Source organism: Ammospiza caudacuta, chromosome 6 (assembly GCF_027887145.1).
Source record: "Ammospiza caudacuta isolate bAmmCau1 chromosome 6, bAmmCau1.pri, whole genome shotgun sequence".
Taxonomy (NCBI): Eukaryota; Metazoa; Chordata; class Aves; order Passeriformes; family Passerellidae; genus Ammospiza; species Ammospiza caudacuta.
The window spans coordinates 26524487-26551387 of record NC_080598.1 but is presented as its reverse complement, the minus strand read 5'-3'; the positions used below and the strand labels follow the sequence as shown (position 1 = coordinate 26551387).

General features: G+C 34.2%; 1 protein-coding gene across 1 annotated transcript in view; it reads left to right on the top strand.

Moving 5' to 3' along the window:
- Window positions 1–26619, top strand: part of FUT8 (fucosyltransferase 8) — an 81103-nt gene extending 54484 nt beyond the window's left edge. The window contains exons 9-13 of the mRNA XM_058806484.1: window positions 1940–2177; window positions 16327–16573; window positions 17731–17907; window positions 21772–21922; window positions 25650–26619. Of these exons, the coding sequence (XP_058662467.1) occupies window positions 1940–2177; window positions 16327–16573; window positions 17731–17907; window positions 21772–21922; window positions 25650–25967 (1131 nt within the window). The 3' untranslated portion in view covers window positions 25968–26619. The remainder of the gene's footprint in view (window positions 1–1939; window positions 2178–16326; window positions 16574–17730; window positions 17908–21771; window positions 21923–25649) is intronic.
- Window positions 26620–26901: the final 282 nt, after the last annotated feature.

The window sequence follows — 26901 nt, the reverse complement described above, 5'->3', positions numbered from 1 at the left end:
AAATTACATTTCATTGTGTGATTACTACTTGATTTCCATAATATTGTTCATAAGCTATTATATGAAGTTTGCCTTTACATGAAAGAAAGTGAGAAGGGCATACCTTGACAATATTTCAAATATGCCATTGATTAAATGCTTTCATGTTAGAGGACACAAGCATTTAGAGGTAATGACAAGTGTAGAAAGCTTATCTAAGGTCATTTTCTAAAAATTCACAGACAATATTCCTTTCAAAAAGAATAATGTTGTAGCTTTACCCAAGCTGATTACAAATACCCACCAGACACTCCCTCGTCCTTCCTGGTAGGACAGGAAAAGAAGAAACCCCCCCCCCAAAAAAAAAAAAAAAAAAAACCAACCAAAAAAACCCCAAACCACCCGCAGAAAAAGCCCATTGTGTGTTAAGAACAGTTTAATAACTGAAACCAAGCAAAATATGATAATATTAATGACAGTAGTAATAATAAAAATATAATACTGCTGATAATCATGATATGAGAAGGTATTTTTTCATGGAGTTCTTTCTATGTGGACTTCTACAGAATACTAAAAAGGCCCTCTTTCTCTTCTGGAAGACTCTGGGAAATACATTTGTTATAATTTCAAAAGATACCTGTTGGATTTAGTCTCAAGTTATCCATTAAATTTGTGATGACAAAAGTACTGGTCTGAGGAATAAAAATCTTGAACAAAAATTTTATTTCATTTATTGTTTTCATACCTAATTAGGCTTTGAATCAGGTATATTTAAAAAGAAAAATATAAACTGCTGATGGTATAGCACATGTTTTAGACTTTTGGATTTGTTTTGGTACCTCCACCCCTCCCTGTCTGAATTGCCATCCCCTCCTTTACATAACTGAATGCACAAAGTTCTATTTTAAATTGTTTTAGGACTCAGAATATTCAGATTATCTTTTAGATCACTTGAAGGAGTGATCTCAGTTCTCCGGACAGGGATCACTGTTGTTTGAAGATTTGATTTGACTGTTGCAAATGTACAGAAAATTTTATTTTAAGTTTAGATGTGAAAGAAACAGAATTTATATTGGTGCCTAAATATCAGTATCCTTGTACCTTTTATGAAATGCTAATCCTGGAGATTTTGTGGAAAACCTTTCTGGAATTTAGAGCTGTGTCTAGAGCCATGCAAGTATGAATGCATACGAAAAAAGTACTATCTTTTACGTAAAGAAAAACTTCTGTTGATTATGATGTTGTGTTGTCCGCATACCTGAAAATTCCACATGCCTAAAAATACTTATTAATTTGAACTTTTAAACATAGCATTCAAACAATGTAGCTATTTGCCTGCTGTCTTATGGTTTTTTGGTTTGTGGAAGTGAAATATGTTATCTTATGGAAAGTGTATGCAGATTACAATTCTGTCCTTTATCATTCTGCTTGGGAATGTGTTTTGCATTCTGTATTTGCTATGTGGTCAGCTAGCCTGGGAAGCACTCCCTTAATAAGTATTTGTTTTATTCTGTACCATTCGTTTTGTTCTGTACGTTGTAGACAGGTGGAAATTTTCTTTCATTGGGTGACATGGATGCTTATTGAAAGAGAACTAACAAACTTGAAAAACTGCCAAAGGAAAAAGCATTCTAACACTGAGAATCAAGTTGATGAAATGTGAACTCGGAGTCCAAATGTTGTCTTTTTCTGACAGATTTACAAATGAGAAAGTAATTTAAAATCTTGAATGTATTCTATTTTATATTAGGATAGTGAAGTATGTTCAATAACTGTTCATGCTCGCAGTGAAGAATTCACATAAAATTTTCATGGAGCTGAAGCTTACTCATCCATTTTAGTCAGAGATGTGTTATAGCAGGGCGGCTTCTGTGATTTATGACATTTGCCAGTTTTTCAGAAAAACGCAAGCCTTTGGTGTAGCTTCTCTTCAGCTCCACTTTTTCACCCATCCTTACAGAACCCGAAGGATTGCAGCAAGGCTAAGAAACTCGTGTGTAACATCAACAAAGGCTGTGGCTATGGCTGCCAGCTTCACCACGTGGTGTATTGCTTCATGATCGCGTACGGCACGCAGCGCACGCTGATCCTGGAGTCGCAGAACTGGCGCTACGCCACGGGCGGCTGGGAGACCGTGTTCCGGCCCGTCAGCGAGACCTGCACCGACAGGGCGGGTGCCACCACGGGCCACTGGTCAGGTAAGGCTGGGCCACCCTCGGCGCTCCTCCTGCTTCTGTGCACCTTCCCTCCCATAGAATGAACCCGTTGTCTCCTTCGTGTTGTGTGCAGCGTGATAACTGTGGCTGCGGCTGGGTATGTAAGCACCTTTTGCGTCTTATTTGCCCACTGTATTTAAAAACAAATTCCTTCATAAGATAGCTCTGCATTGGTAGAGTCTTTATAATACAAAAGTTTAGTGTTTGAGACTTAAATTACAACTTTTCAGCAGGGTGCTACTCTGTTCTCTGCTAGATATTCTAATTTTCATGGGAGGAGGGTATTAAATAGAGGCTGTTGTTAATAAACTTTTTAAGAAATAAGGGATGTTTCCAATATTAAGCAATTGAAATATAAAAGAAATGGTGTCCAATAGTCACACCCCAACAAAATAAACAAGTAATTGAAATAATTACTCCTAATGCGAGCTGAGCAGATCCAAAATTCATGCTATAAAAACAATGGCAGTGTTAAATATGAGTTTTTATTTGTATATCAGCAAATCGTTCCTTTCTTATATCATGCTGAACAATTTGCCTAGAGTTAGTAGATGGACACTGATGGTTGAAGGATCAGGTAGCTTTGTTTGTGTCCAAGTAAACAATGTTTGTTTTAAGTGATGTCTTTCTCCATGTGATTGGTAGTCAAAACATATCAACATTTTCAGTCTTTTCACTAGGACACTGCATACCCAGTGCATATGGGATCTTAAATTAACTCTTAAAATTTTACAGGTCTGAAATTAACTTAATCAGATTTACGAAATCCGGTTTACAGGTTGCATGTAAACTTGTGTGTTTACTCATTGAAGCAGCATCTGCACATTGAAATAGCATCTGTTCTTCAGAGCTTCAAGATGCTACTAAATTAGCTTTGAGAATGCTAGTTAGTTTTTGTGAATGAGTTTTTTTTTTGCAAAAAATGTTTCTTAGGAATGATTGGATGTTTTATAAAAACAACTATAAATGGAGAACAGATATTGAGAACTCCAGATGAAGTTTTATTTGTGTTTGGATAAGTTAGTAAGTGAGTCTATAGTCTGGACATGGTTCTCAGTGTGGTCTCCTATACGTGACTCCAGAATTTAGATGCAGGCAGTTTTGTGAACAACTTCAGAGTCCAGTAAGCTGGAAAACAGTTCACTCATGCACACATGGCTTCAAGAGGTCATATATTTAATGAAAATCTATTTAAATAGATGATGGTTTCCTGCAATATAGGCTTTTGCTGGTGAAAATACAAATAATGCTTTATTTTAGGTTCCTACAGTGAGGGTACTTTTTTTTTTTTTTTTTACTTTTCAATTAGTTTCTAGATCAGAATGAATAATTTGAAGGCTGAGCACATGAAATACCCTGATGCAATCAATTATTTTTTAAATAATGAATGCCACTAATTTGAGTTTTGGCGTTCTAGAGCTAGAGGGCTATGAAAGACAAACTTTCTGTAGTTGGTGTGTTGGCCAGCCACACATGCTATAAACTGTGTTAAATTCTGATCTTGTGTAGTGGCTTGGTCAGTGAGGATGGATGATTCTGATAAGGGATCTCTTTACTAGCTTCAGCCTGGCTTCAGTGGGAGTCATTATTACTGCTAAATTTTAGAGACAGCATATCTTGCTGAAGATTTCTGTGTGCTTTTTATGTCTCCCTAAATATATATAGATTTTTATTTACTTGTATATCTGTTTATTTATTCCTTGTTTTTTCAGGGACAAATAAGTCTGAAATTCTTAACTCTACTTAGGAGCAGTTGGTTTGCAAAACCGTGTGTTTAATTTTTTTTCTCTACAAATTCTGAAATCAGTGTGGGATTTTCTATAATTTCAAAATAAATGTATTAAAATGCATTGACGTTTATCAATTTTCATTTTTCATAAACAAAACATTTCTCCTATGTAGTGTAGGGATTTTTAAATTTTTTTTAAATTATGTTTCAAAAATATTCATACTAATGAATAATTTTAGCAAGTGTTCAATGTAAATTATGGAAATAGGCCAAGTCAGAAAAATATATCCTCTAAGAGAGATGCTTTAATGTAATTTGCAGACCTGAATAGATAATAATATAGTAAAATGTGCTTCATAACAAAATAGTTTAAATTTGTTTATCTATTAATTGCTCCTGATTGACATTTGTTAGTTTTATTCACAACATGAAATTTTGCATTTTCTGAGCTTTATCTTCAGTGAAACAATTTAGAATGTAATACCTTCTCCAAGAATTAAGAAGCTTATATAATCTGAGAATGCATATAGTTCTGGAATTTTCTTTGTCCAGTCCTCTCCTGACTGGGTATAAAAGCTAACCTTGATTTTGGGATTTGGGAAGTAGAGTGACTTTTAATGAGCAAGCTGATATTTGCCTGATAGCAGAAGATTAGTAAGAGGTGTTCTCATCGCTGAAGAATTAAGGGTCAGCCCAGCCCACGTCATGTCTTGGAGGAATTGTTCTTTGTGTTTGACTTGGTAGTTCTGGAATCAAGTTCAGCTTTTCTGGCTTAAACATATTAAATGATTGAGAATTCTATTGCAGATTTCTGTAAATGCAGCAGTTATTTTACACTGTGGCATAAATTTCTTTGTCCTTTGTTTCACTCATACTGTCTTTCTAGAGAAAAAAAATCTAGAGAGGTTGTTGTCTTCTTAGTTCTAAAATGATATTTTGCCTGTAATTGCACCTTGCCTGTAGTTTGTTTCTCCTTTGATGTCTATGGTCAAACTGTTTAAAAATAATTTAAGCAGGAATTTTTATAAGAAACATGAATGATTTACTAGTAGTAAGAGCCAAAATGTAGACAATTTCTGAAGACATTTATAATGAAATTTTTGATTAATTTTATTTAAATTAATTAATTAGCCAGGTCATAATGTTATTATCATTGCTGCATGCTAAAACAAAGCCTCTTCTTACCATTTTTTCCTTGCTGATTTATGATGTTATGGTGGCATTCCCCAATGATAAATAGAAAGAGGTCTACAAAATAACTAGACCAAAAAATCATAAATGAAAAAGAAAACAGATTAATAGGAAGGACAGATTAATGTACTGTTAGAAGTCATATTTGCATGTCAAGCTGGAGAATGAAGGGATGTAGAGGTAAAGAAGCCATCTACTTGCTTTAAATAACAGTATGTGCTCCTTCCCATAGGCCTAAAATCCAGAAAGAGCAAAGATAACTTGAAAAAGGAAACCTGAAACAAAGTTTCTTGCAGTTATCCTTGAATATTGATTTTGCTGCCTCTAACTATGGTTTGATGAATTAATGCTTTTGAGGAAGGGATACCCAGAAGGGAGAAAATGGCAGAACTCTTCATTTGTTGGTAGTGCCAGCTTTTACGTATTAATTAAACTACAATCTTAAAATATAAATTAACTAATATGTTTATATGTATAATTCAAGAATGAGGGTACAGTGGGTACACAAAATGAATGTTTAATTTATTAAAGTCTATCTGGCAACAGTAATCAAAAGGACTAAATAAAAATTGCAAAATCAAACCATAAAAAGTTGTACAGAATTAATTGCAATAAATTAAGAAGTTTCACTCCGTGAACTAGATATTCCTTGACAGTAGTTTTTTATGGAAATCAGCTGAATATTTAGTATTGGCCTAAAAAAACCCACTTTAACTTGCATACAATTGTATGAATTATGTTTTGCCCCCGCATCTCACTCTTATCTATAAACATTTGCTGAAAGAATGGATTAATTTCTAGTTCTAATTCTTAACATTGTGTTTATACAGTGGCTTTCCTTAGTTACATTTTAATTCAAACAAGCTCCATTTCTATGAAGCAAGCTGGAGAATGGTGATTTGAGAGAACAGAGTGGAAGAGCAACCTCTCTGAATTTTCCCTTTTTTCAATTGTGTTAATCTTGAAATCGAGCGACTGATGCTGTGTAGATTTTTTGTCTTCAAGGTGCCTTGTAAGATACTCTGTGTAAAGGCATTTTTCTGTGTGAATTCAGAATATATTTAGGAAGTGGTAACTTTTAAAAGGACCTTGGAATTCTATTGAAGTAGGTCTGAGTTTTCAGAGCAATGCAGTAGCCTAAAAGAGCTAAGTGTGATCCTTGTTCATGTCTAAGTGGAGGGTTATGGAATAATAGCAAGAAGCTTTTTTCACTGTGCAGAGCAAAGGCGGGCTGCAGGACACTGTCTACTTCTGTTATCTGGCCTTCAAAATGAATATTGATAAATATGAAAGTATTCTGAGAAAGACCTACACTGATTCAAGGACATAAAAATCTGCTTTACAGTTGGAGATTAAAAACCATAATTCAGTTCTAAAATAAAGCAAGTTTTAAAAGCTGGTCCTGCCACATTTTATAAGTATTTCTATATGTGAAATATTTCTACTTTTAGACAAGGATATGGCTGGATTATTTTGATTAGAGATGAGATCTGCTTTTCACAATGACTCGCTGCTGCTGTTGACCCTTATTATGGCAATGGGTCCAGAAACAGAAAAGCAAAAAAAATGCATGATCTAACATTGGAATTACAGGAGATGCAGTCTTTTCTTGTAACTAGCTTTATTTCTTTTGGGGATTTTCAACCAGAAGAATATTTGCCTTTTTGTGTTTTGGAGTGGATATGGGTTTTTTTTTAATTTGTTTGTTTTGTAGTGATACTTTTAGTGTTGTCTTAAAACTTGTGTCATGAAGTTCACTTGTGCAGTCCCAAATCTGCCATACTAAACTAAATTACTTTATTTTACTTTGCTTTAACCTATTTTAAGGAGGTTGTAATAAAACACATCTGTGTGTTCTTTCATGCTATAATCAATCAAGCCAAGTTGATCCTAATTAAGCCATTTATGTGGCCTAAACGTACCACTGGTTCTCATCTAATTATATGAGGAACTACATCGAATCTAATCCATTCTTGGTAAAAGAATGGTGTTCTTGGAAGTTGTTTTGCATGTCAGTGGCATCTTTCAACAGGATGGGAAATAAATGGGAAATACTTTAATTTAAATACAGCTGTTGTCCAGTAAATTTTCTGACAGCAGAAGTAAGAATGTCTATATTTCTTTAAAGGTTGATACATATAATCATGCTATCTGTCAAAAAATGTTCAAGAAGCAAAAACATTGGGCTTGTATACAGTGAGTTGTCTGTATGTCATTGCTAATTTAGATGAAGATTTGATGTCTGCATAAAATGCAATTGAGTGTTTGATAATAGTTCCTTGCTTGGGCAGGACTATAAACAGATTAGGAAACATGTTCCATGAGAATTCTTTAACTGCATTGAAATGAAGGAAGGTAACATAAATGTGCCCTGACTGAAGAAAATTACTTTCCAAAAAGCAGGGACTTCTTTCCCTGCATTTCTTGATAAGGGGAAGCTGAAGACTTAGAAATCCAAAGAGTGCATGGAGGTGGGGTAAAAGATTCTTGGCTTTGTTCTGTTCAGTGGTAGGAATAATTGATCATGTATTTGATCACAGATCTTATGCTGTTTTCATTAAATACTACACTTTGAAGCATGACTTTCCCTTTTTCCTAACAGGTTGATGTTGCCCCCCCACAATGTAGTAGCCAAACTAGTACCTGGAGGTTAGTGGTTAATTGCAAACTTTCCTCACGAGCATTAAATCATGGACGAAAAATTACAGATTGGTAAACAAAATGTCCATTGCAAACTGGAAAAAAAGTTTCTGCTTAATTGTCACCCTTTTAAGGATTTTTTAATAAGCAAAAGAGCTACAAATTGGCTTAATATTAGAGTTTATTTGATTTTTATTTTGAAAAGCTTTTTTCAAAAAAATTTTACTTGAAAAGTTGTACTGCAGCATGCACAGTAGGGAAGAATAGCATGTTTTGTACTGAAATTAAAAATATCAGGTTTTTTTTTTTTTTATATATGAAGAGGTGGCATGAGGTAAACGAAGTATGTTAGGTTTTAAACAAACTGCAAAGTTTGAAATGGGAATCTGAGTTCTTTGTTTGGCTGCAAAAATTTCAATCCAAACTGAAGCATTGTTAGGTTTTTGGGGAATTAGGACCTGAATTCAAGTTTTGAACAACTTTTTAATGTATTACACTGGTCATTACAACATTCTAGTTAAGTAATAATACCTATTTTAAAGTAATCTTTAAACAAGGGTAACCTGAGCTGGCAGTTGTGGAGTTGAATTCAAGTCATCCAAACTCCTGCTACGTCTTGAAAATGACTACTGCCATTTCCAGGTGGGAGACATCCCAGAGCACTGCCAGTTATGGTTATGGCTCTCGTGCTTGGGAATATATCAATTATTTTGGTGGCCATTTTTCCTCTTCATGCAGCTACTCTTCGTTCTTTACAGTAGCACAAGGCTGGGCATTTCATTTGTTTCAGTGTAACTTCACCAAGTCCTAAAAGGTTTTTGTCTTTTTACATTTGAGTAATTAATTAAAAGAGAACCTTAAAATGTCAGCTAATTCTCAAGATATATCTCTTATCTAGATTTAGAATGTCATATTGAAAAGCTGCTTATAGGCAAATGGCTCTGAATAAAGTTTTTCCACCATGTGAAACAACTGAAAGTTAAACTAAGACTTTTAAGGCAGAAGTACTTTCTTGCATTTTTATGTTTGTTTCTCAATCTTAAGGCCTTCAGCCAACTGATTTATTTCTAGTGTTGTGAACAGATAAGAAATTTAAAAAGCTGCCTTTTATTGCACTGATCTACCCATTTTTGAAGACCCACATTAATTGTAACATTTGATTTCATTTAGCATTTCAAATGAAACAATAGTACTTACTTTAGTACCATATTTTTAGCACTGCATGTCCATGAATGTGATTGTGCTAATTGTAGAGAAATCTTTGGAAGATGTTTTCCTGTAGCTGGTATTACATAAATCCTGAATACAAACCTGAACAAAACAGGTTGTTTTTGTTTTTTTTGCAAGTAGCTTTAACTAAACTAGTGCTTTTAAGTTTCCTGTAATGTGAAAATTAACAATAGTTTGTTACTGTAATAGTTATGAAGCAAGCATCTCTATTTCTGTGTGATTTTTCTTGATTTTTTTCTTAATGCTTCCCTTACGTTTTCCCCTGTGACTGAAGATCAGAAAAATTTCCTTTTCCATTATTGCAGGCTTACACCCTTGATTTTCTCCTTTCATGTTGGTACACCATACGAAGTAGAATGCATCCTTGTTTCTTTCAGATGCATTGTTAAGGTGGCGTGTGCTTCACTGCTATGAATCTCAAACAACATGGAAGGTTTATTCTCTCCTGTTTTATTTATGGTTAACTAAAGTGTCCTTTTGTCTACAAATACCTTAAGAGCCGTGTTCCATCTGGGCTTGCATATGGAGGTACTTTTACTAATTCATTGAAAGAGGAGTCCTCCAAGCGTTCAAATTAGAACAATACAAGATTAGGAGTTATAAACCACTATCTCAAAGAGACAGTAAATGTCTTGTCTAAACTGGGAGTGCTTCTCCATTAGATGCCTGGACAGGCAGCTGCAAATATTAAGCTCCATTGTCATGACCTGTTGGAAGCTTCTAGGTCATGAAATATGAAATACTATCTGCATGTTGGCTTGTTTTTTACATGCTTATACATGCCTGTTACAGGCTTGAGCCAGCATATGCAGGCAAGAGATAAGTCCCTGAAGCTGTTGAAGGATTATTGTAAAATTAAGCTATTTTCTATTACAGAAAAGATTACCTAATATTCAAAGCAAGTCTTTGGAACTATTTTCAAATATATAATAATTAACATTAGACTGAAATAGATAATAAGCTTCAGTGCAATTGTTTGAAATCAAATCCGAAACTGGTTTTTCATCAATATAGTTGTAATGATCTTTTTTATGTGTTCCTGAGTTATTTCAACTATCCTTACATATGATCTTACTTTTAAAACATGAATTCTGTTTACTTGAATGACTAGACTTGGGTAACATGGAAAAACCCTTTTGCATTTATAGAAGTGTATTTGCCTTTACAAATACATTTCATTATATTTTCTGGCAGCCAGGGAATTGGAGCTCCTCTTTAGCAGGTACCCCTTTCATATCAGCTCTTTAGATGAAATGGGGCATTGTTCAAAAGCAGTTTGAATATATAAAGATAAAAGAAAAAATAAATTGCTAGTAAGCTTCTTGATTTCTACCTAGTTTGATGGTCTTCTGACTGCTCTGTGAAGTCTGTTTGTGCAATCTCTTCATCTGTTTCCAGATCTCTTTCCAGCTGACATGCTGGGTATCTAAACAATTGAGGATGGGAAAAGTCTTTACTTTTTAATGTTCTCTCAAAGTGATGTGACAGTTGCCACATAAAGCCACAGTTGCTTCTGCTCACCCGAACTGCTAAAAAGGGAAAAAGAGGCTCTAAAGGCACCACTGCTTTTGTTTTTTAAAAGAGAGCTGTTGCAAATGCAGAAATTGTTGTGCTCAGTTGAGGCCTCCGTCAGGTCAAAAGGGAAAGCATTCACTGGAATCTCATCACTTGTTAGGACAGTAAGAGCACTATTTATCTTTGTGCTGTGGTTTTGATTATGGATAGGATTATCAAAGAACTGGAATAACATGGGAAAATAAACGTTATTGCAATACTGTCACTTGTGTTAAAAAGACATGTTGGTAGTTCAGTAGCTCTGGGAGTTACAGTTTCTGCAGGAGCAGAAAAGACTATCATTAAAGTTCTACTTCTCAGGAGGGAGATGATAAAATAATATCTTTACAGATTTATTTTAGACAAGTTTCTTGTGAGAGCAATAATCCTGTCCTCATGCTTTATCTTTCTATCTGCTCTTCTTAAACCTAACTTCATTTAAGTCCTGAATGTTGGATGAATTTTGGCCAAATTTGACTAAAATAAATAGGTCTTGTTAAAAGTCCTCAAAATAGGTATGTGTGTGTAAAGAGCAAGTGAAGTCAACATTCAGGCCTGTGAGGAAGTGAGAGGCAGTGACTGATCGCAGATGCCACTTTTCAACATGCACACGGTACCCACAGAGGTAAGAGACATGAGAGCAAGTGAGGGTAGTTGCAAGAGTTGTACAGGAGAGGAGAGGAAAGAATGCAGGAAAAAAGCCTTGGAAGTGCTGGATTGAGAAAAGTAATAGAAGGCATGTTTGCATGTTTGAAAACATTTTGGTTTATTCACTCCTGAAGGTATCAAGATTCAGCCCCTTGGGATGACAAATGGGACAATACTATCCATATGGCATGTGAAAACTGGGAAAAAAAGGACTATATTCAGTTTCTTTAAATCAGAATTGCACCAAATTTATTCAACACCTGTCTGCCTTACATGGCTTGATTACATAAAGGATGATTAAAAACTTAGTAAGTGGAACACTAGTGAGAAATAGTTCAGAAAACCAAGTTCAAAAATTCTGTATTAAAATTGTACAAAGCAAAAGCTTAGAGAAAAAAACCATTTCGATATATGAGTTGTATTTTACATTGACTAGTTTAAAAGAAAAATATGATTTTTACCTCATGGCAATTCCATTTTATTGCTCAACTATGGCATAAAGCTATTGTGAGGTAACTTGGTATTCAGGAAGAGCATAACATGACATAACTTTGCATAGTTTTCATTTTTTACTATGTCTGAAAAGGAAAGCACTGAGGTATCAGGATAAGCCCTGAACCTGCTGTCCTTTGCAATACCTAACAGGAACCAGCAAGACATTGAGGAGCCTTGAGAGAGTTCAGCACAGTCCTCTCACCATGCCCTGTGCTAGTCAAACAGCTTTCCCAGCACTCTGACATCTCCTGCAGTTGGATTTAGAGTCGTTCACTTGGGTAAAGTTCCAAATTGGCAGTCAGTCTTTGTGCTGTAGAGCTTAGTTAAGTAGATCTGTGATAAGTCTATGCAAATTAATATCAGCTTAATTAAGTATATTATAGAAACAGAAAAGCAGGGAAGCTATTCCATTTTTACATCAGTTTATTCAGTTGTGTTGCTAGCAAGACAAACTGAAATTAAATTGAAATTCTCAGTTACATGACAGGAATGTCCTTAGTATGGCTTTCTTTGGCATACTCTAAGGACTTCTTGAAAAAATTAAAATTAGCTGACGAATTTTGAAATATCAGGAGATAGATGAGTTTTCAGTTAACATTAAGTAATAGTAGTGATTGCGTGGTTAAATGTGATCCTCCTTTCAGGTAAGAAATTAATAAAAACCCAATGAAAATGCCCATCCAAGTGTAGGAGCCAATGTTCAGATGGCAGGAAGTAAGCTTACCTAAAATGACAAAATTCCAAAGACCTTTTCGAGTCAAGTCAACATTTTTCAGGCTTCCAAAAGAAGTTGATAGGAAAGATACAAACAGCAAATTTTTTTAAATAGGCTTTAAATTAGAGTAAGTTTGAGAAGTAGACAGATGGTAAGGTTATGCCAAATCACAAAAATTATATAAGTCCTGAGGGGTATAAAGTGATTAAGGCACATTGGGATATTGCAATGAAGCAAAGTTATGCTTTTTATAAAACACAGAGCTCATTGCAGTGCTTAAAAAGTATTCAGTGTGCCTTGTGAAAATTGAAACTGTGTTACTGATGTATTAGTGATGAACATATCCAAAACCTGGTAATAAATAAGAACTAGATGGTACAACTGGCATGGGTCCTCTGAATTAAAATAATTTTCAGTCCAGGACCTTCCTCCTGAGTATGTTGTTATGGTAAGATTGTGTGTTTTCAATATTGCAGTATCTTATGACTCTTGCAAAAACACTCAATCTTTGGTTACTCAGTGAAGTAAAATCCAAAACAGGATTAAGTTGCAGAACTCTGGAAGACAATTATTTAGAATATTCCAAACTGAAAAATATCACCTGGAGTCATATAAAAGTTAAGCTGTAAATAGAATTATAGTGAAAAATTTTGACAACTGTAAAAGTAAAATAAATCACATCAGAAAAAGTGACTTGAAGTATTGCTGACATGTAAGTTATGTATAACTACTCTAGAGGTATCTTACTACCTAAATAATTCTATGATTCTGTATTAAATATCAAAATTGTACCACCACGGAGCTGGGAATTGGACCTGATTGACATGATGATGCTGTGATTTAAATTTCCAACATGAGAAAAATATGCAAACACTGGTATGGATTATTACCTTTTATGGCTTGTCTGTTACTTAACAAAATACATCTGTGAAGTAGAAAAAATTCAAACATTTTACAAATTAGAGAAAATGTAGCTAACAACTGAAGTGTGGATTAAAAATTAATTCTGTATTTTTAACTTGGTTTCCATATCTTCAGTTGAAAATTCATATGAATCAGTGATGTGACTTATTGTTTTCTAATATATCTGCTTGTCTGTTAATCTGAGTTTTGGTTGGCTCCTGAATCATTGATTTTGATTGCAGTTTATTTCTGAATAGAATAAAACAATATCCTGCTGCCCAGAAAAGGATAACAGTTTTTTAAACTATGCCTGTTGAAAATAGAACAAGCTCATTGCCTATTATGAATCTTTTCACAAATACTGAAAAAAAAAGTGATCAGTAGGGTAAGAATGCTATCTCTTGCCTGTATGGCTGTTGCAGGGCTGTTTACTCCTTCAGGGTTACTAAAGAGTTGCTCTACACTGGTTTTGTTCAGTGCAAAAGCAAACAGTTGCTGTCAGTTTTCCTTCACTGCATCTACCATCTCATATATTTAAAAGTGGATGAAGACTGATAGGGAGTTTTTCCTTCATTCAGATATGATGATACAGCTAATACAGCCTAGAGAGTTGCCATAAGGTTTTCTGGAATTGTGCACGTAGCTACACATATACATCAGCAGATGATGATTGTATGTTAGCAATTAACATGCCACAACATAACTGAAATAGCCATGACCAAATTTATGATTTGATTATAATTTTTTTAAAGACAACACTCGACCTAGTAGTTAATTTTAAACAATCAAATTGTTTTTCCCTAATGAAATACATTTGCAACTTCATTACTATTCAAACAACATATCATGTAGAGTTGAAAGCTGAAATCTGATTATTTTTCACAATCTTTTTGGATATTCTGTGATTTTGGTATAATTTAATATAGTTTGCTATATATGCTGAGAGTTTTCCTAGTTCTTTCTGGCCAATCTCATTTTCTTCAAAACCTTAAGACATCCTATGGAAATTTTTAGAAGCATCCTCATCCTTTAAATAGGATGGAACAATGTATTGAGTGCTTTTCAGGGTAGGAATGTCAAATAGTAGGTCAGATTGCTCAAGCAGCTTTATCAATAGCAGAACTTTACAAATGACTGTTTACAGACCAACACATTTATTCAGTCACAGAACAAAGTTTTAAAGCTTGTCAGTGATGCTGTACTTAATAAAAATCTACCTTTTATATGCAGATTTTCATTACCTGCTTTTTTCCCCTCAAAAGGTTTGCAGCAAATTTCCTTCTCTAACTTAAGACTGAAGTCTTTTCTTTCTTCTCTTGGCTAAGACTGCTATTGTTTTATTTGCCACCCTGTTTCTTCTCCCATTCTCAGCTGAGGGGAAAAAGGTAATGGAACCTCAAGCACTCTTTCATACCATTCCCAAGCTAAACATTTATTGTCTAAACTTTTGCCTGATACTTCACATCTGCACCACATTTAGCACTTCCCTGGCTTCATGCTCCTTTTCTTTATTGCAGCTTTCTGAAGACATACTAATAAAGTATTATCCATCATATTATAAGAAGATTTAAATGCTCAATATTTTTGCTGAATTTATGAACTTTTATTGAATATTTTCCTGTGACTGTGATTTAATAGATGGTAAAAAAATGAACTGGCTTCTTGAATTAAAAAGAATCATCCATACCTGTAGTATAGGAAATTCTTCTAAAGAATCCCTTAGAGTGATAGTATACAGTGGTAAAATACTGACATACCGATACATCTTAGAAGATAGATTTCCAAATGTGGTAAAAATGAATTGAAAATATACCTGAACATAACAAACATTCCTTATTTAAATAACTATATCTCAGAGAGTTACTGCAGCATTTTGACTAGTCTTGCAAAAGTGTTGTAACATTTTGAATCTTTAACTGTTCTTAAACTCATTATTCCTTCCTTGAATTGATTTTTTTCAGCATTAAGATTTATTTGGTCATCAAAAGTTATATGAGTTTGACTTGCTTATATTTAAAGCAGTTTTTTTTTCTTTCCTGTTTGGTAAGCACTAAAGAGAGAACTAACCACCTTTGCCAGTAAATACTACAGACAATGGAAACATTATTTTGGAGGAAATGAGCATACTAGAAATATTAGCTAAAATGTTCAGTGCTTTAAAAATGTAATTTTTTTTAATGTTGCCATGTATTATAATTTATTTCAGTATATGAATGTAGTTTTGAATTACCAGTTATGTAGACAGTTGTGTTTGTGTAATTTTTAAAAACTCTTAAAATATATTTGGTGGCTATTTAGCCTTGAATTGAAATCCCATCTAAACCATCTGTATGTTCTACTGTAGTTAATATTTAAAACATAACAAATTCTTACCTGTAGGTACATCACATGCTTATACAGTGCCTGTGTTTTCTGTGGTCTATTTAAGTTACTACTTCATAGTTTAAATTCTTGAGGACAGGAATTGTCTTTCTCCTCTTCTAACAACAGAATAGCTAATTCAGTGGTTATATGATATCTGAAATTTACTGGGAGGAGTCACTGAACAAAAATATTTACTGAATAAAAGGGAGTCAAAATAGCAGCAGAGCTGTATTTATTTTTTTAACTATTTCCTATGCCTTAAAATTTAATTTTTAAAGAAGTAACTGAATTTTAGACATTTTAGATAACCAGATAAGCCTTTGCACACAGTAATGGTATAGATGTATATAAGAATGTATCACTATATAAGCAGGAATACATTTTATATTTTATTAACTACCAGCTGCTAGGAATTCAAGAACCTTCAGTTTTGTTCTATTTGAGGTCATTGTTAGATCCAGCTCGTATATAAATCTCATTTAAAATTATGATTTTTATTAGATTTGTTAATGCTGTTTTTGAAAAAGTAGAGCAAGGATTAGGTAGTCTTTTTGAAATTGTAGATACAGGTGAATTGATATGTTTGGGATATTATTTGCCAGTGGTAAAGCTTATGAATAAAGTGAAGTACTTGACTCATCTTAGTATGTATTTTAAAACAGGTGAGACTAATGATAAGGATGTTCAGGTGGTGGAACTTCCCATTGTTGACAGCTTACACCCACGGCCACCCTATTTGCCCTTGGCTGTCCCTGAAGACTTGGCTGATAGACTAATTCGTGTACACGGGGATCCTGCAGTGTGGTGGGTCTCACAGTTTGTGAAATACTTGATTCGTCCACAGCCTTGGCTAGAAAAGGAAATAGAGGAAGCCACAAGGAAACTTGGTTTCAAACATCCAGTGATCGGGTGGGTATTTAGTTTTCTTTTTAACTGTCTGTCCTTTAATACGTGTATGTAATGATTCCTGTTCAGGAAAAAATTGCTTTATGATGATAATCAGAGTCTCTAAGTATTTTTTGGGGAGAGAAGGTGATTTCTAGATGAAGCTCTTATTTTTTAACTGTGCGTAATACAAGTTGATTACAAGTACTTCTTCAGCACACTTGTCTACCTGCTGTTGGACAGATATGTAAAAGGCAGCTCAACAGAAGGTTTTTTAACATGTCCTTCCACATCTGGTAATACAGAATTTCATTAATGTAATTGCCTTACAGCTTGTATTCCAGTCACTTTACTGTCTGTGTCTTCTTTCCAGTGCCTGTAGCTTTTACATTGAGATAAAAAAGGCTAAGCCTATAATTTACATGCCACAATTCACTACTAATTTTATCACTGGCTACATATGAACATCCTATATGCCATTCCCTTCCCTGCTGGTGTTTTTGCAGTTGTTGTTTCCCAGCTATAATGATGAATTGGAAAGGCCTGTGTGGGGAGATATGGGGAGAAGGAAGAAAAGCAGTAAAAAGCAGCTTGTGGGAGAAAGGTTTTTCCATCATGTCGTCTGAAAAATGCTGCTGCTGTGCTGGAGTCTTTTTCCTTTGCCAGAATTTCCTTCAATCCTTAAACTTTCTTTATCTAGGAGTACACAGTAGGTTGTCCAAATGTTAGTTGGCTTTTGACCTTGAGCCAGTGGGCACCTCACTGCTGCTGTGTCTGCAGACTTGTTTCATTTCAAGGAGGTCAAAAAAATGCGTTTGTAACTACCTTAATTCAGACAATGCATTATACGAGGCAAATATTCCTATTTTCCTTTTCACCTGTATTGATCAGGCATTATCTGTCTTCAGTAGATAACTTAGCCTTGTGCTCGAAAGGAATGCCACTTTATATGCTATAATTCAATGTCTTTCATTCCTTTCTTTCAGTTACCCTTTGCCTTCCTTGTCAGATTATTATGTTTCTTTTGAGAATAGACTGACTTCATGTTGTCAGTGTGTCATGATGGACATGGATGAGTTTTAATCCCTCTTTATTTTGTGTATTCATTCAATCTAAAATTTCATTTGCTGAAGTATGTGTAGTGTTAATAAATGTAATTCCTAGATTTTCCCCTTTTCCAGTGTTCACGTCCGCAGGACAGACAAGGTGGGGACCGAGGCAGCGTTTCACCCCATTGAAGAGTACATGGTGCACGTGGAGGAGCGCTTTGAGCTTCTTGCTCGCAGGATGCACGTGGATAAAAAAAGAGTGTATTTGGCTACAGATGACCCTTCCTTGTTGCAAGAGGCAAAATCAAAGTAAGATAAATTATGTTTATATTACAGTTCCTTCCGTCCAGTTAGCTTTACAGCTTCTGACTATTGTACACCACAAGTTTTAGTATAATATTTTTTAATCCTTTATTCAGTTAAGACTGCATTTCATTTTCCAGTGATTTTGATTTTTCTCTCAGATATGCTTTTTTGGGATTTTTTTCCTCCCAAGTATGCTTTTCAAAGCTTAATGTTAAAAATCTGGAAGTGTTGAGCAAGATACCTGTGACTATGTAAAAACAAATCAATGCTGTAGAACAGAGGTAAATAAAAATTATATATACATAAACAATAGAAAATATAAGTAATAAACACAGCACTTATTATTGAACATACATATTAAAAAGAAACTACTTAGAAATATTGTAAAGCCTGGTTAATATATTAAGAAGTATATAAAACCTGTCCAAAAAATGCGAGCATTTACCAGAGGAATTTTTTTAAGTGGGTTGAAAAGCTTATGATGCAGCTCTTCCCTCTTTCAGAAGGACTTCTGTAGTGATAACATAGAAGACTTGCATCTACATGTTGAATAATTTTGTCCTTAAATACAGGGATTCTCAACTTCTTACAGTGTCTTTGTCCCTTTTTTTTTTTGTCCCTCTATCCTCTTCTAGCTCTCTAGAACATGGATACACAGTAAACATTCATTTACTCCTAGATGGCCTGTATTTCCTTGTAAATTAATACTTCTAATTAATTGATTAATACTTTCTAAAATCAAAGCAACTCAGTAGTGGCAAAGTTTTGAACTGTTCTGTTCCTGGTGACATTATTGGAAAAATATGTAGGATAACGTGCTATATAATAGATTTTCTTTGGCATGTGCAAGGCAAGCAGAAAATGTTATTTTGTAGTAGAATAATTTTCTACAGCATTGAAAACCTGTCTATTTCCACTGTGCTATTTCTGTTTTTCTTTCATATTTATAAAAGGCTGCTGTTTAAAATGATGATGTTTTGTGAAAACTAAATGAACATACTCAACTCCAGATGATGGCAACCTAATCCTTTTTTGTATGTGTAAAGGCAAGAATAATAATAGAAACAATTATAGCATTTAAAGTGCAAATCAAAACAATGAAAAGACGGGTAATCCAAAGTTGAGGTTATAATATTTAATTCATTATATGGTCCTAAATAACTTTAAGAACTGTTTGTAACATAACAGAATTCAATATTGATGTAACAATCTTAGTTATGCATTTTTATTTATTTTTGTTTAATTTTCAAGCCTTAGCATTCTTTGTGAATAGTAATGAGATGCTCTACCTGTGAAAACATATAATCTCAAGATTTTAATAGCAACAAAAACTAATTGTAGCCTATTCAGTAAAACAATACTGAATTTTATTAAGAATTACAGCTCAAGTTCATTCCAAATCACTATTTTACTTTAATTTGGATGATACAACCCATTCATATAGCATTAATTTTATGTTTTCTTCATAAAAGGCATACAATCTGTAAGTATTGAAGAATTTTTTATGTGCTACTGCTGGGTTTTCAGGTCACAGCTTCCACTAAAACATAATTTCCTACGTTGCTTGCACCCTACTGTTGCTTGCAGCTTCAGATGCCTTGAGTAGAAGGCATTTGAAACTTCCTGTGATTCCACAGAAGGCAGGGTGCAATTTGATGTTGGGGCATTTAATAGCATCTGAAGGCAGGTTAAGGTCATGTTTTGGCAGCAAAGAAGCTTTTCTTTCTCTTCTTGTGAAATCAACTATAAATTGGTTTACACTTCTGACAAAAATGTTCTAGTCACATTGAACTACCAAGCTTTGATAGAAACAGCTGTCACATTGCAGTAGCTTATGTTGCATTCATTATTTTGTGAAATAATATCAGTAAGTCCTAGGTACTGTATCTCTCTACAAGAGAGTGACTGGCTGTCAAACAGCGTTGGCATTTAAGTAAAGAAAATTTAGCCAACATTCACATGAATAGGCATGTTGTTTCTAGCAAGAGTAGTATTTAAACTAATCATAGTCATAAAACCAGAAATGTTTTGACTTAAGTTTCAGAAACTTCCCTTGCAGACAGATGTCTACCAACTGCAAGTACTGTAGTAAAGATAGTGCAGTCACTGCCACCAGTTTGTAGAGTGTTTGTGTTCTATTTCCAAAAGAAGGAAAGAGGTGATATATTTTCAGAATTAGGATCATGTAGAACAATTTTAGTAGAGAGTAGCAGGGTTGAGAGTTCAACAACTATAATGATCAGGGAATTAAAACATTTGACATCTTCTGGTAAGCAGAGGTCATGGTATTTATCTTGTATAAATGATGTGTTAGGGATGGTGTAAATTGCTTTTTCTTTGGCTGATTTAATAGTTTTCACATGCAAATTTTTGAATGTCTAGTACATGTATTTTTAGTCCATAATACTCTTACAGTATCTTCACTCCTTAAGGTATTCAAAATAATACAGATTATATATACATAAATTCTTAAAGAGACCATATTTAATATATTTCTGGTTTGTATATGAACCTATTTAGGTATTGTTCTTTAGTACATGAGCACAAAAATTCAACAAATCGCATTCTTCCTTCCAGAATGTTTTCCTGTAAAGTCATCTGTATTTTCTTTTTTCTCCTTTTTTTACTGTTTATTTACTTCCACAATAGCAGGTTAATATCTTTTCTCCCTTTCTACTTTGTGCAGTTTGGCTAATCCTCCCCACCCTGCAAGTTATAGTATGCCTGACATACAGAATTCAGCAGTGCTTCAAAGTACTAGAACTTAATGAACAGCTCATATATTTTCCAATTTTTTTTAGAGCAAGACCTGAGAAAACACATTATTTCTTACTCAATCTGCTTACACATATACTCAGAATATTCTTTCAGAGGGAAGAAAATTTTCCCTCTGGACACCTGCACAGGCCTAGCAGTTGAGAACAGGAGCCTGGAACTCAACTTGATTTGCACCCACAGTGATAAGCTGTAGTTACACAACTATCAGCTTCTGAAACCAATGGAAACTCGAAACAGTCCTATAACTGTGCTTGATTTGTACCCTTCTCTAAGGCTGTTAAGTGCAGGGAGGAAAGATTTTTAACTCTCTCTCACTCTCTTCCCCACCTTCTTTTGATTTCTCGTTTTCCTATTCCCATAAGAGCAGAAAAAAGAAAAAGGATTTTTAAAAATTTTTAAGTCATTGTTACATGAGAAAATATTTTATTTTAATATGATATAAACTAAGGTTTCATATTTTTAAAAAAAACGTTTTGAATTACAGTAGTACTGATGTTTTTTGTAATAAGTAAGGAAAAGTGTATTGCTGTGGAATTTTACATCTATTTCCTTATGACCAGCGAATTGCAAAATTTGTTCTCCACATGGCCTTAAGAACTGTGAAAGACTTTTTTATTCTTTTCATTAGTTTATATGCATTTATTTGATATGTCCCTTTCACAGGTGACTGGGTTTTTTTGCAGTGTCCCAATCAGTATCTAATAGTATGGTAGTAAGTGTAGCCTAGTAAAGTCAGAATCCCATATCCTGTTTAGCAGTAGAGAAAACTTCGTGGTCTGAGTATATTTCATCTAAAATCAGCATCATTTGCAGAATGTGGTATGTACTTCCTATTGTGTCTTTCGCTTCAACTTGGTTATATATCTGACAGATGTACAGAGTCTTTTTATTTATTTTTTCTTGATAAAGAGAGGGTATGCTTGGAGGCAGCAGTGACCTTCTAGAGGGTTCAGCAAAATTGTAATTAATTTCCTGTAAAGCAGAGACTCACCTAAAATGAATTAAAAACCCTATCTTGCAGCAAAGGTAATGCTTCTTAAAAAAAAGAAACACAACAATTCTATTAACTGTGTATTGTATTTTTCACAGGTATCCAAATTATGAATTTATCAGTGATAACTCCATATCCTGGTCAGCAGGACTCCATAACCGATACACGGAAAACTCCCTAAGAGGAGTCATTCTGGATATTCACTTCTTGTCTCAGGCAGACTTCCTGGTCTGTACGTTTTCATCCCAGGTAATATGCAATGCAGACACAGTGTTGATGATATGTACCAGTTCTAAATCTTAGTTTTCTCCATGCTTCTCTTTATAAAAAATTGTTTTAAGATGAAAAGCACAGCAAAAAGTTACCAAGTTGACGTGGCTAATGTGCTGATCCACCTAATTCACAAATGGCAAGACATTATTTCTATCCGATTAAATGTTTTTTACTTGCTGTTGTTATTCTCTTAGGTGACAGAATCACACATGATTGTACTGTTAGATGGAAGTGGACACTAAACTCAAAAGTTAAAATTCACTTAAAAACTAAATGTTTTCCACAGCCTCAAATGTAAATTTTTTGCTGCACTGTAATGACAAATAGAAACAAGCGCATATTAATATTAATATATGGTCAATACAATGATATATTGACCTTGACAGACTAAGAAGACAGCAAAACTACAAAAAGTATAGAAAAGCCTCTTATCCTTCCATCATGCTTATGCATACATTTTATTTACCATTCACCACATGCTGTAGGAGAGAATGACATTTTATAGCATATTTAGAAGGTTATTAATACAGGCTGTTTCAGACCAAAGACCTGAGTAAAATCCAAAGTAAAAATTCTCACTAAGAAGAGCTGTGAGGAGCCATCCTGTTTAATAATAATGTTTCATTTAGCTGAAGCACATCCACTGAATGCATATCACAGAGAAAGAAACAAAACCTACAGGGGTATGTCTTAAGTGCCACACATGCATTGGTGTAGAGACAGTTCATAGTCTGAAGGAAGAATTATGTAGTCTTGGATAAAGACTTAATGAAAAATCTGTAACATTTTCTGCTATTGTTATATTCAGATAGCTGTGTTAAAAGTGATAAATGTTTGCTTCAAGTAAAACTCTGGGTGTAAACATAGTTTAAATATAGCCACAAATGGTTTGGCCAGAATATATTGTAATTGAATTTTAAGTGTTAAAGAATGAGTATGTGTTTAAAATACATCAACACTGTTAAGGTGATACAGGTTGATCAGGACCTCTGGAGGGCACCTGACAAAACCCCCTTTGAGGTTCATGGTGCCTTTGAGCACAGCTCTCATTCTATTTCACCATGCATTTGACAGTAGGCTTTTTTATTAGATAACATATTTGATTTTCTAGAGTTGCAGAAAGTTCTACTGAAGAATAGGAGATCCAATATTAGGGTGTTGCTGTCAATAGCTGGACTATGAATTTGGTCCGGTAATTAATTTATTCTAGGCAATTTATTGTGCTGTAATAATTCAAACTCCTTAAAAATAATTTAATACAATTTTTGTGGGCATGCAACATTGTGGATCTCTACAGAATCTTCATATATTGGGGCTTTTCTAAGGTCTGTTGCAAGTTTTCCCACTATTCATAAAGTTTTTTTTTAAGGGGTTTTAAATTTGATTCTCTTATCTCTAACATTTGAATTGCTTTCTCTGTCCTTTCATCAATTAAATAAACAATTTGATATTTACTTTGGCATTGAAGGTAAGCAAAATAAGGCAGTTAATTACCATCTTTTGGCCAATAAGTGTGAAGAAAAAGTAAGGTTAAAAATGTATTCTTATTTATTTCTATTGTGATTTTGGACTTTCTCATTAATCGATTCTATGCTGACTTTGTTTTCTATTTTTCCAAAAAGACTCCGAACTTCTTAACAGAGGTATTAAGAGAAAATGATGCTATATGTGAATAGAATCAGGAATTCCCCTGTATTAGTTTGAAATTAATTAACAAAAATTAATTATCTAAAAGAACATTGGTAGAAATTGAAGAATAGGTATTTCCTTAAAATACTGTTGTTAAAGAATTGGTCCTCTCATGTAATGGAGAGTCAAGGGAAGCAACCTACCTTGGCACTACACTTCAGCAACGTCACATTAATTGAATAGATTAATTTAATTTTATAGGAAAACCACATGGGAGTTACACAAATCATAACACAGCAGGAGAGTTAAGATTACACATTAGAAGAATTTTTTTTTTTTTGGTCTCTTCGTTCTTCATTTAGTCTTCATGAAGTCATAGCTCCCTCTGACTGATATAACTTCATTTCCTTCCAGAATTTATTAGTCTTTGTTTTTTTCATTGTACAGGTAAGTGTACAGGCTGCAGAACATGGGATCTGGGAATAAAAAATGGGAGGCTGGTTTCAGCTATATTTCTGCATGTGGGTGTTTTGCCTGCTGTCCTCACAGTTTACAGTTTAGTCACCCAGGTTTGGTGCTACAAAGAAAAAAATTGCTGAGTGAAGGTGTTGAATGTTTTGTGTCAGATATGCACAACACGCTTGTTTAAAGCATTTCTACTGAAAAGATTTAAAATCTTTATAGTGTGTATTATGTATGTCTCTTCCTGGGGTACACACATATGCAGATAACAAAACAAATACAGTCACAGAAGCTATAAAATAAATAGCCTTTTGCAAATATATGGGTAATCAAACTTGTTTTTATATTATGGTGTGTAACAGGTACTTTGAAATAATTAACTTCAGTCTGATCTTCTGAAAGGCACTTCTGAAAAGTTTTTTTAAAGTTCAGATGCAGAGGGATAAAAGGAAATCTATTACATTTTTAAAGCAAATGCCTCTCTCAAAGGAGCTAAGAAAGTACAAATATGTCTCATATGAGCGATCAAAGTTCTATTCATTGTATCTTCAAAGGCAGAAAATAAAAGTAAAATCAAGCTTTACTATATTAACATAGACTGAAAATTATGAAAAAGCTGAAATGCTGCTTTGTATTGGAGAAATCTGCTGTATTGTTAATCAGCCTTTATCAAACTTAGGTGAAGTTAGAGAAAGACACAGTAATGCAGGTCAGAAACCAGAGAACCAACAGCAGCCAAGTCAGACACCTGACCGAGAAGAGCCTTCTAGCCAGCTGTTGAAAAACCTTTTTTAATGTAGTGGTATGCTTGTGTGTTTCTGGCAACTCTGAGAAATACAATATAATTCTGATGTGGGAACATGTGTTCTGTCTGAAGAAAATTCCCTGCATAAGATGGGTTACAATGACAAGTAAAAATGCATCTTCCCACCGACGTAATAATTGTCTTCATGGAATTAATTTCATTATTTGTCTTCTAAGTTGCCAGCAATTCTATCACTGTTCTAATATAAACAGCATTTTAAAGCCTTGGACTTATGGAACTGTTTGATTGTGAAAATTTGAACTTCCTTTAGAAAAGTAAATGCAAGACCTCATTATTGCAGGATAAATTTAAATGTAAATTCTAAAGGTTCAAAGGGAAGTAAAATGCAATTTTTAGTGGTTATAGTAGAAAAAGAAAACTTGTTTTTACATTTGATTGGCTACACATCATTAATTTTAAAAAGCAGAGTTGCTGGTGTTCATATATATGTTTTCATTTTAAACTGAAGAGGAGATGATAATAATTATTTATCTATTTATTTATTTGTTTGTTTGCTTACCAAATCTGATCACCAGAGGCCAATTAAGATTCTGCAAATTTTCATGCTTTTTAGTAGCAAATATGCAGGGATTCTGTAGAGTTTTTTTGGTTTGGTTTTGCTTGGTTTTTTTTATTTTTTGGGGGGCTATTTTTGTTGGTTGGTTGATTAGTTGTTGTTTTTTTTTTTTTAACCCAGACATTCCAGACCCTGATATTCTTGGGAAATATTACTATACGTTAGTTGTTGATTTCTGTGATATATTTCAGTCACACACAATATTCATTACTTCTGTTTTTATTTCTAAGGTTTGTCGAGTTGCCTATGAAATTATGCAGACGTTGCATCCAGATGCTTCGGCATATTTCCATTCTTTGGATGATATCTACTACTTTGGGGGACAGAATGCTCACAACCAGATTGCTATTTATGCTCATCATCCACGAACTGCTGATGAAATTCCTATGGAACCTGGAGATATAATTGGAGTAGCTGGAAACCACTGGGATGGTTATTCAAAAGGCATCAATAGGAAATTAGGAAGAACAGGCCTGTACCCATCCTATAAAGTTAAGGAGAAAATTGAGACTGTCAAGTATCCTACATATCCAGAGGCTGACAAGTAGATTAAAAGGAAGACATTCAGCAATTATTATAAAAAACTCAGTTTTGATTGGTTCAAACCAGTCAACAATGCACTAACTCCTGGTTTCTATGGGATTTGAATTTGCATTTTATCATGCGGTTAAAATCAAAGCCTTCGCAATGAAACTGGACAAGAAGCTGAGAACAAGTGGATGGGCTATTGTCTGAACTTACTCTTAAACATTTTTGTTATATGCACTCTCACACATGCACACACAAACCCACGTACAGCAGGAAAACTGTTGTTTTATACTTCTTGTCTCTTTTCAGGAGTTGTCCTGGTCATTAGTCTTACGTGAGCTTTGGGCTCTCTTCTCCGCCATTAATTGACAATAATGTTCAGACTTATAACACTGCCACATTGTGTAATTTGAGTGACATGAACATATTTTGTATGTGCAAAATTTGAAACATGGTGCCTATATTTGAAAAGTTTGTGACCTTTTTAGAAGAGCCATGCCTGTTTCACAATGGGCAAGAGTCCACTTTCATCTGGTGTTACTGTGACCACTGAACTTGCTTCAAACAAGAGATTCAGATTTCAGACTAGATTTCTTTACAAGTTTGGGGTTTTTTTTTAGCATTCCATTGATTACTCCTCATCATTAATAAAATAAAGGTTACATTCAACAATCAAGTAGTCACTGTCTCTTAGGAGCTTTTGTAAACAATGCCATGAACAGATTCTTTATTACTGGTAATTTCTGGACATTGCCTTTGATTGAAAAAAACAACAACACAAAATCCACAAAAGAAGGAAAAGATATTCGGAGTTTCATTGAATTTTAAAACACTTGTGTAGTACAGCAGTTGCATAGGGCACAGCACTGCTCAGCTTTGTGGACAGTCAGTAACAGCAGGATTATTTCAGTGGCTAAATTGCTTACATTTTCCCTCTGACACTATTTTCTTACC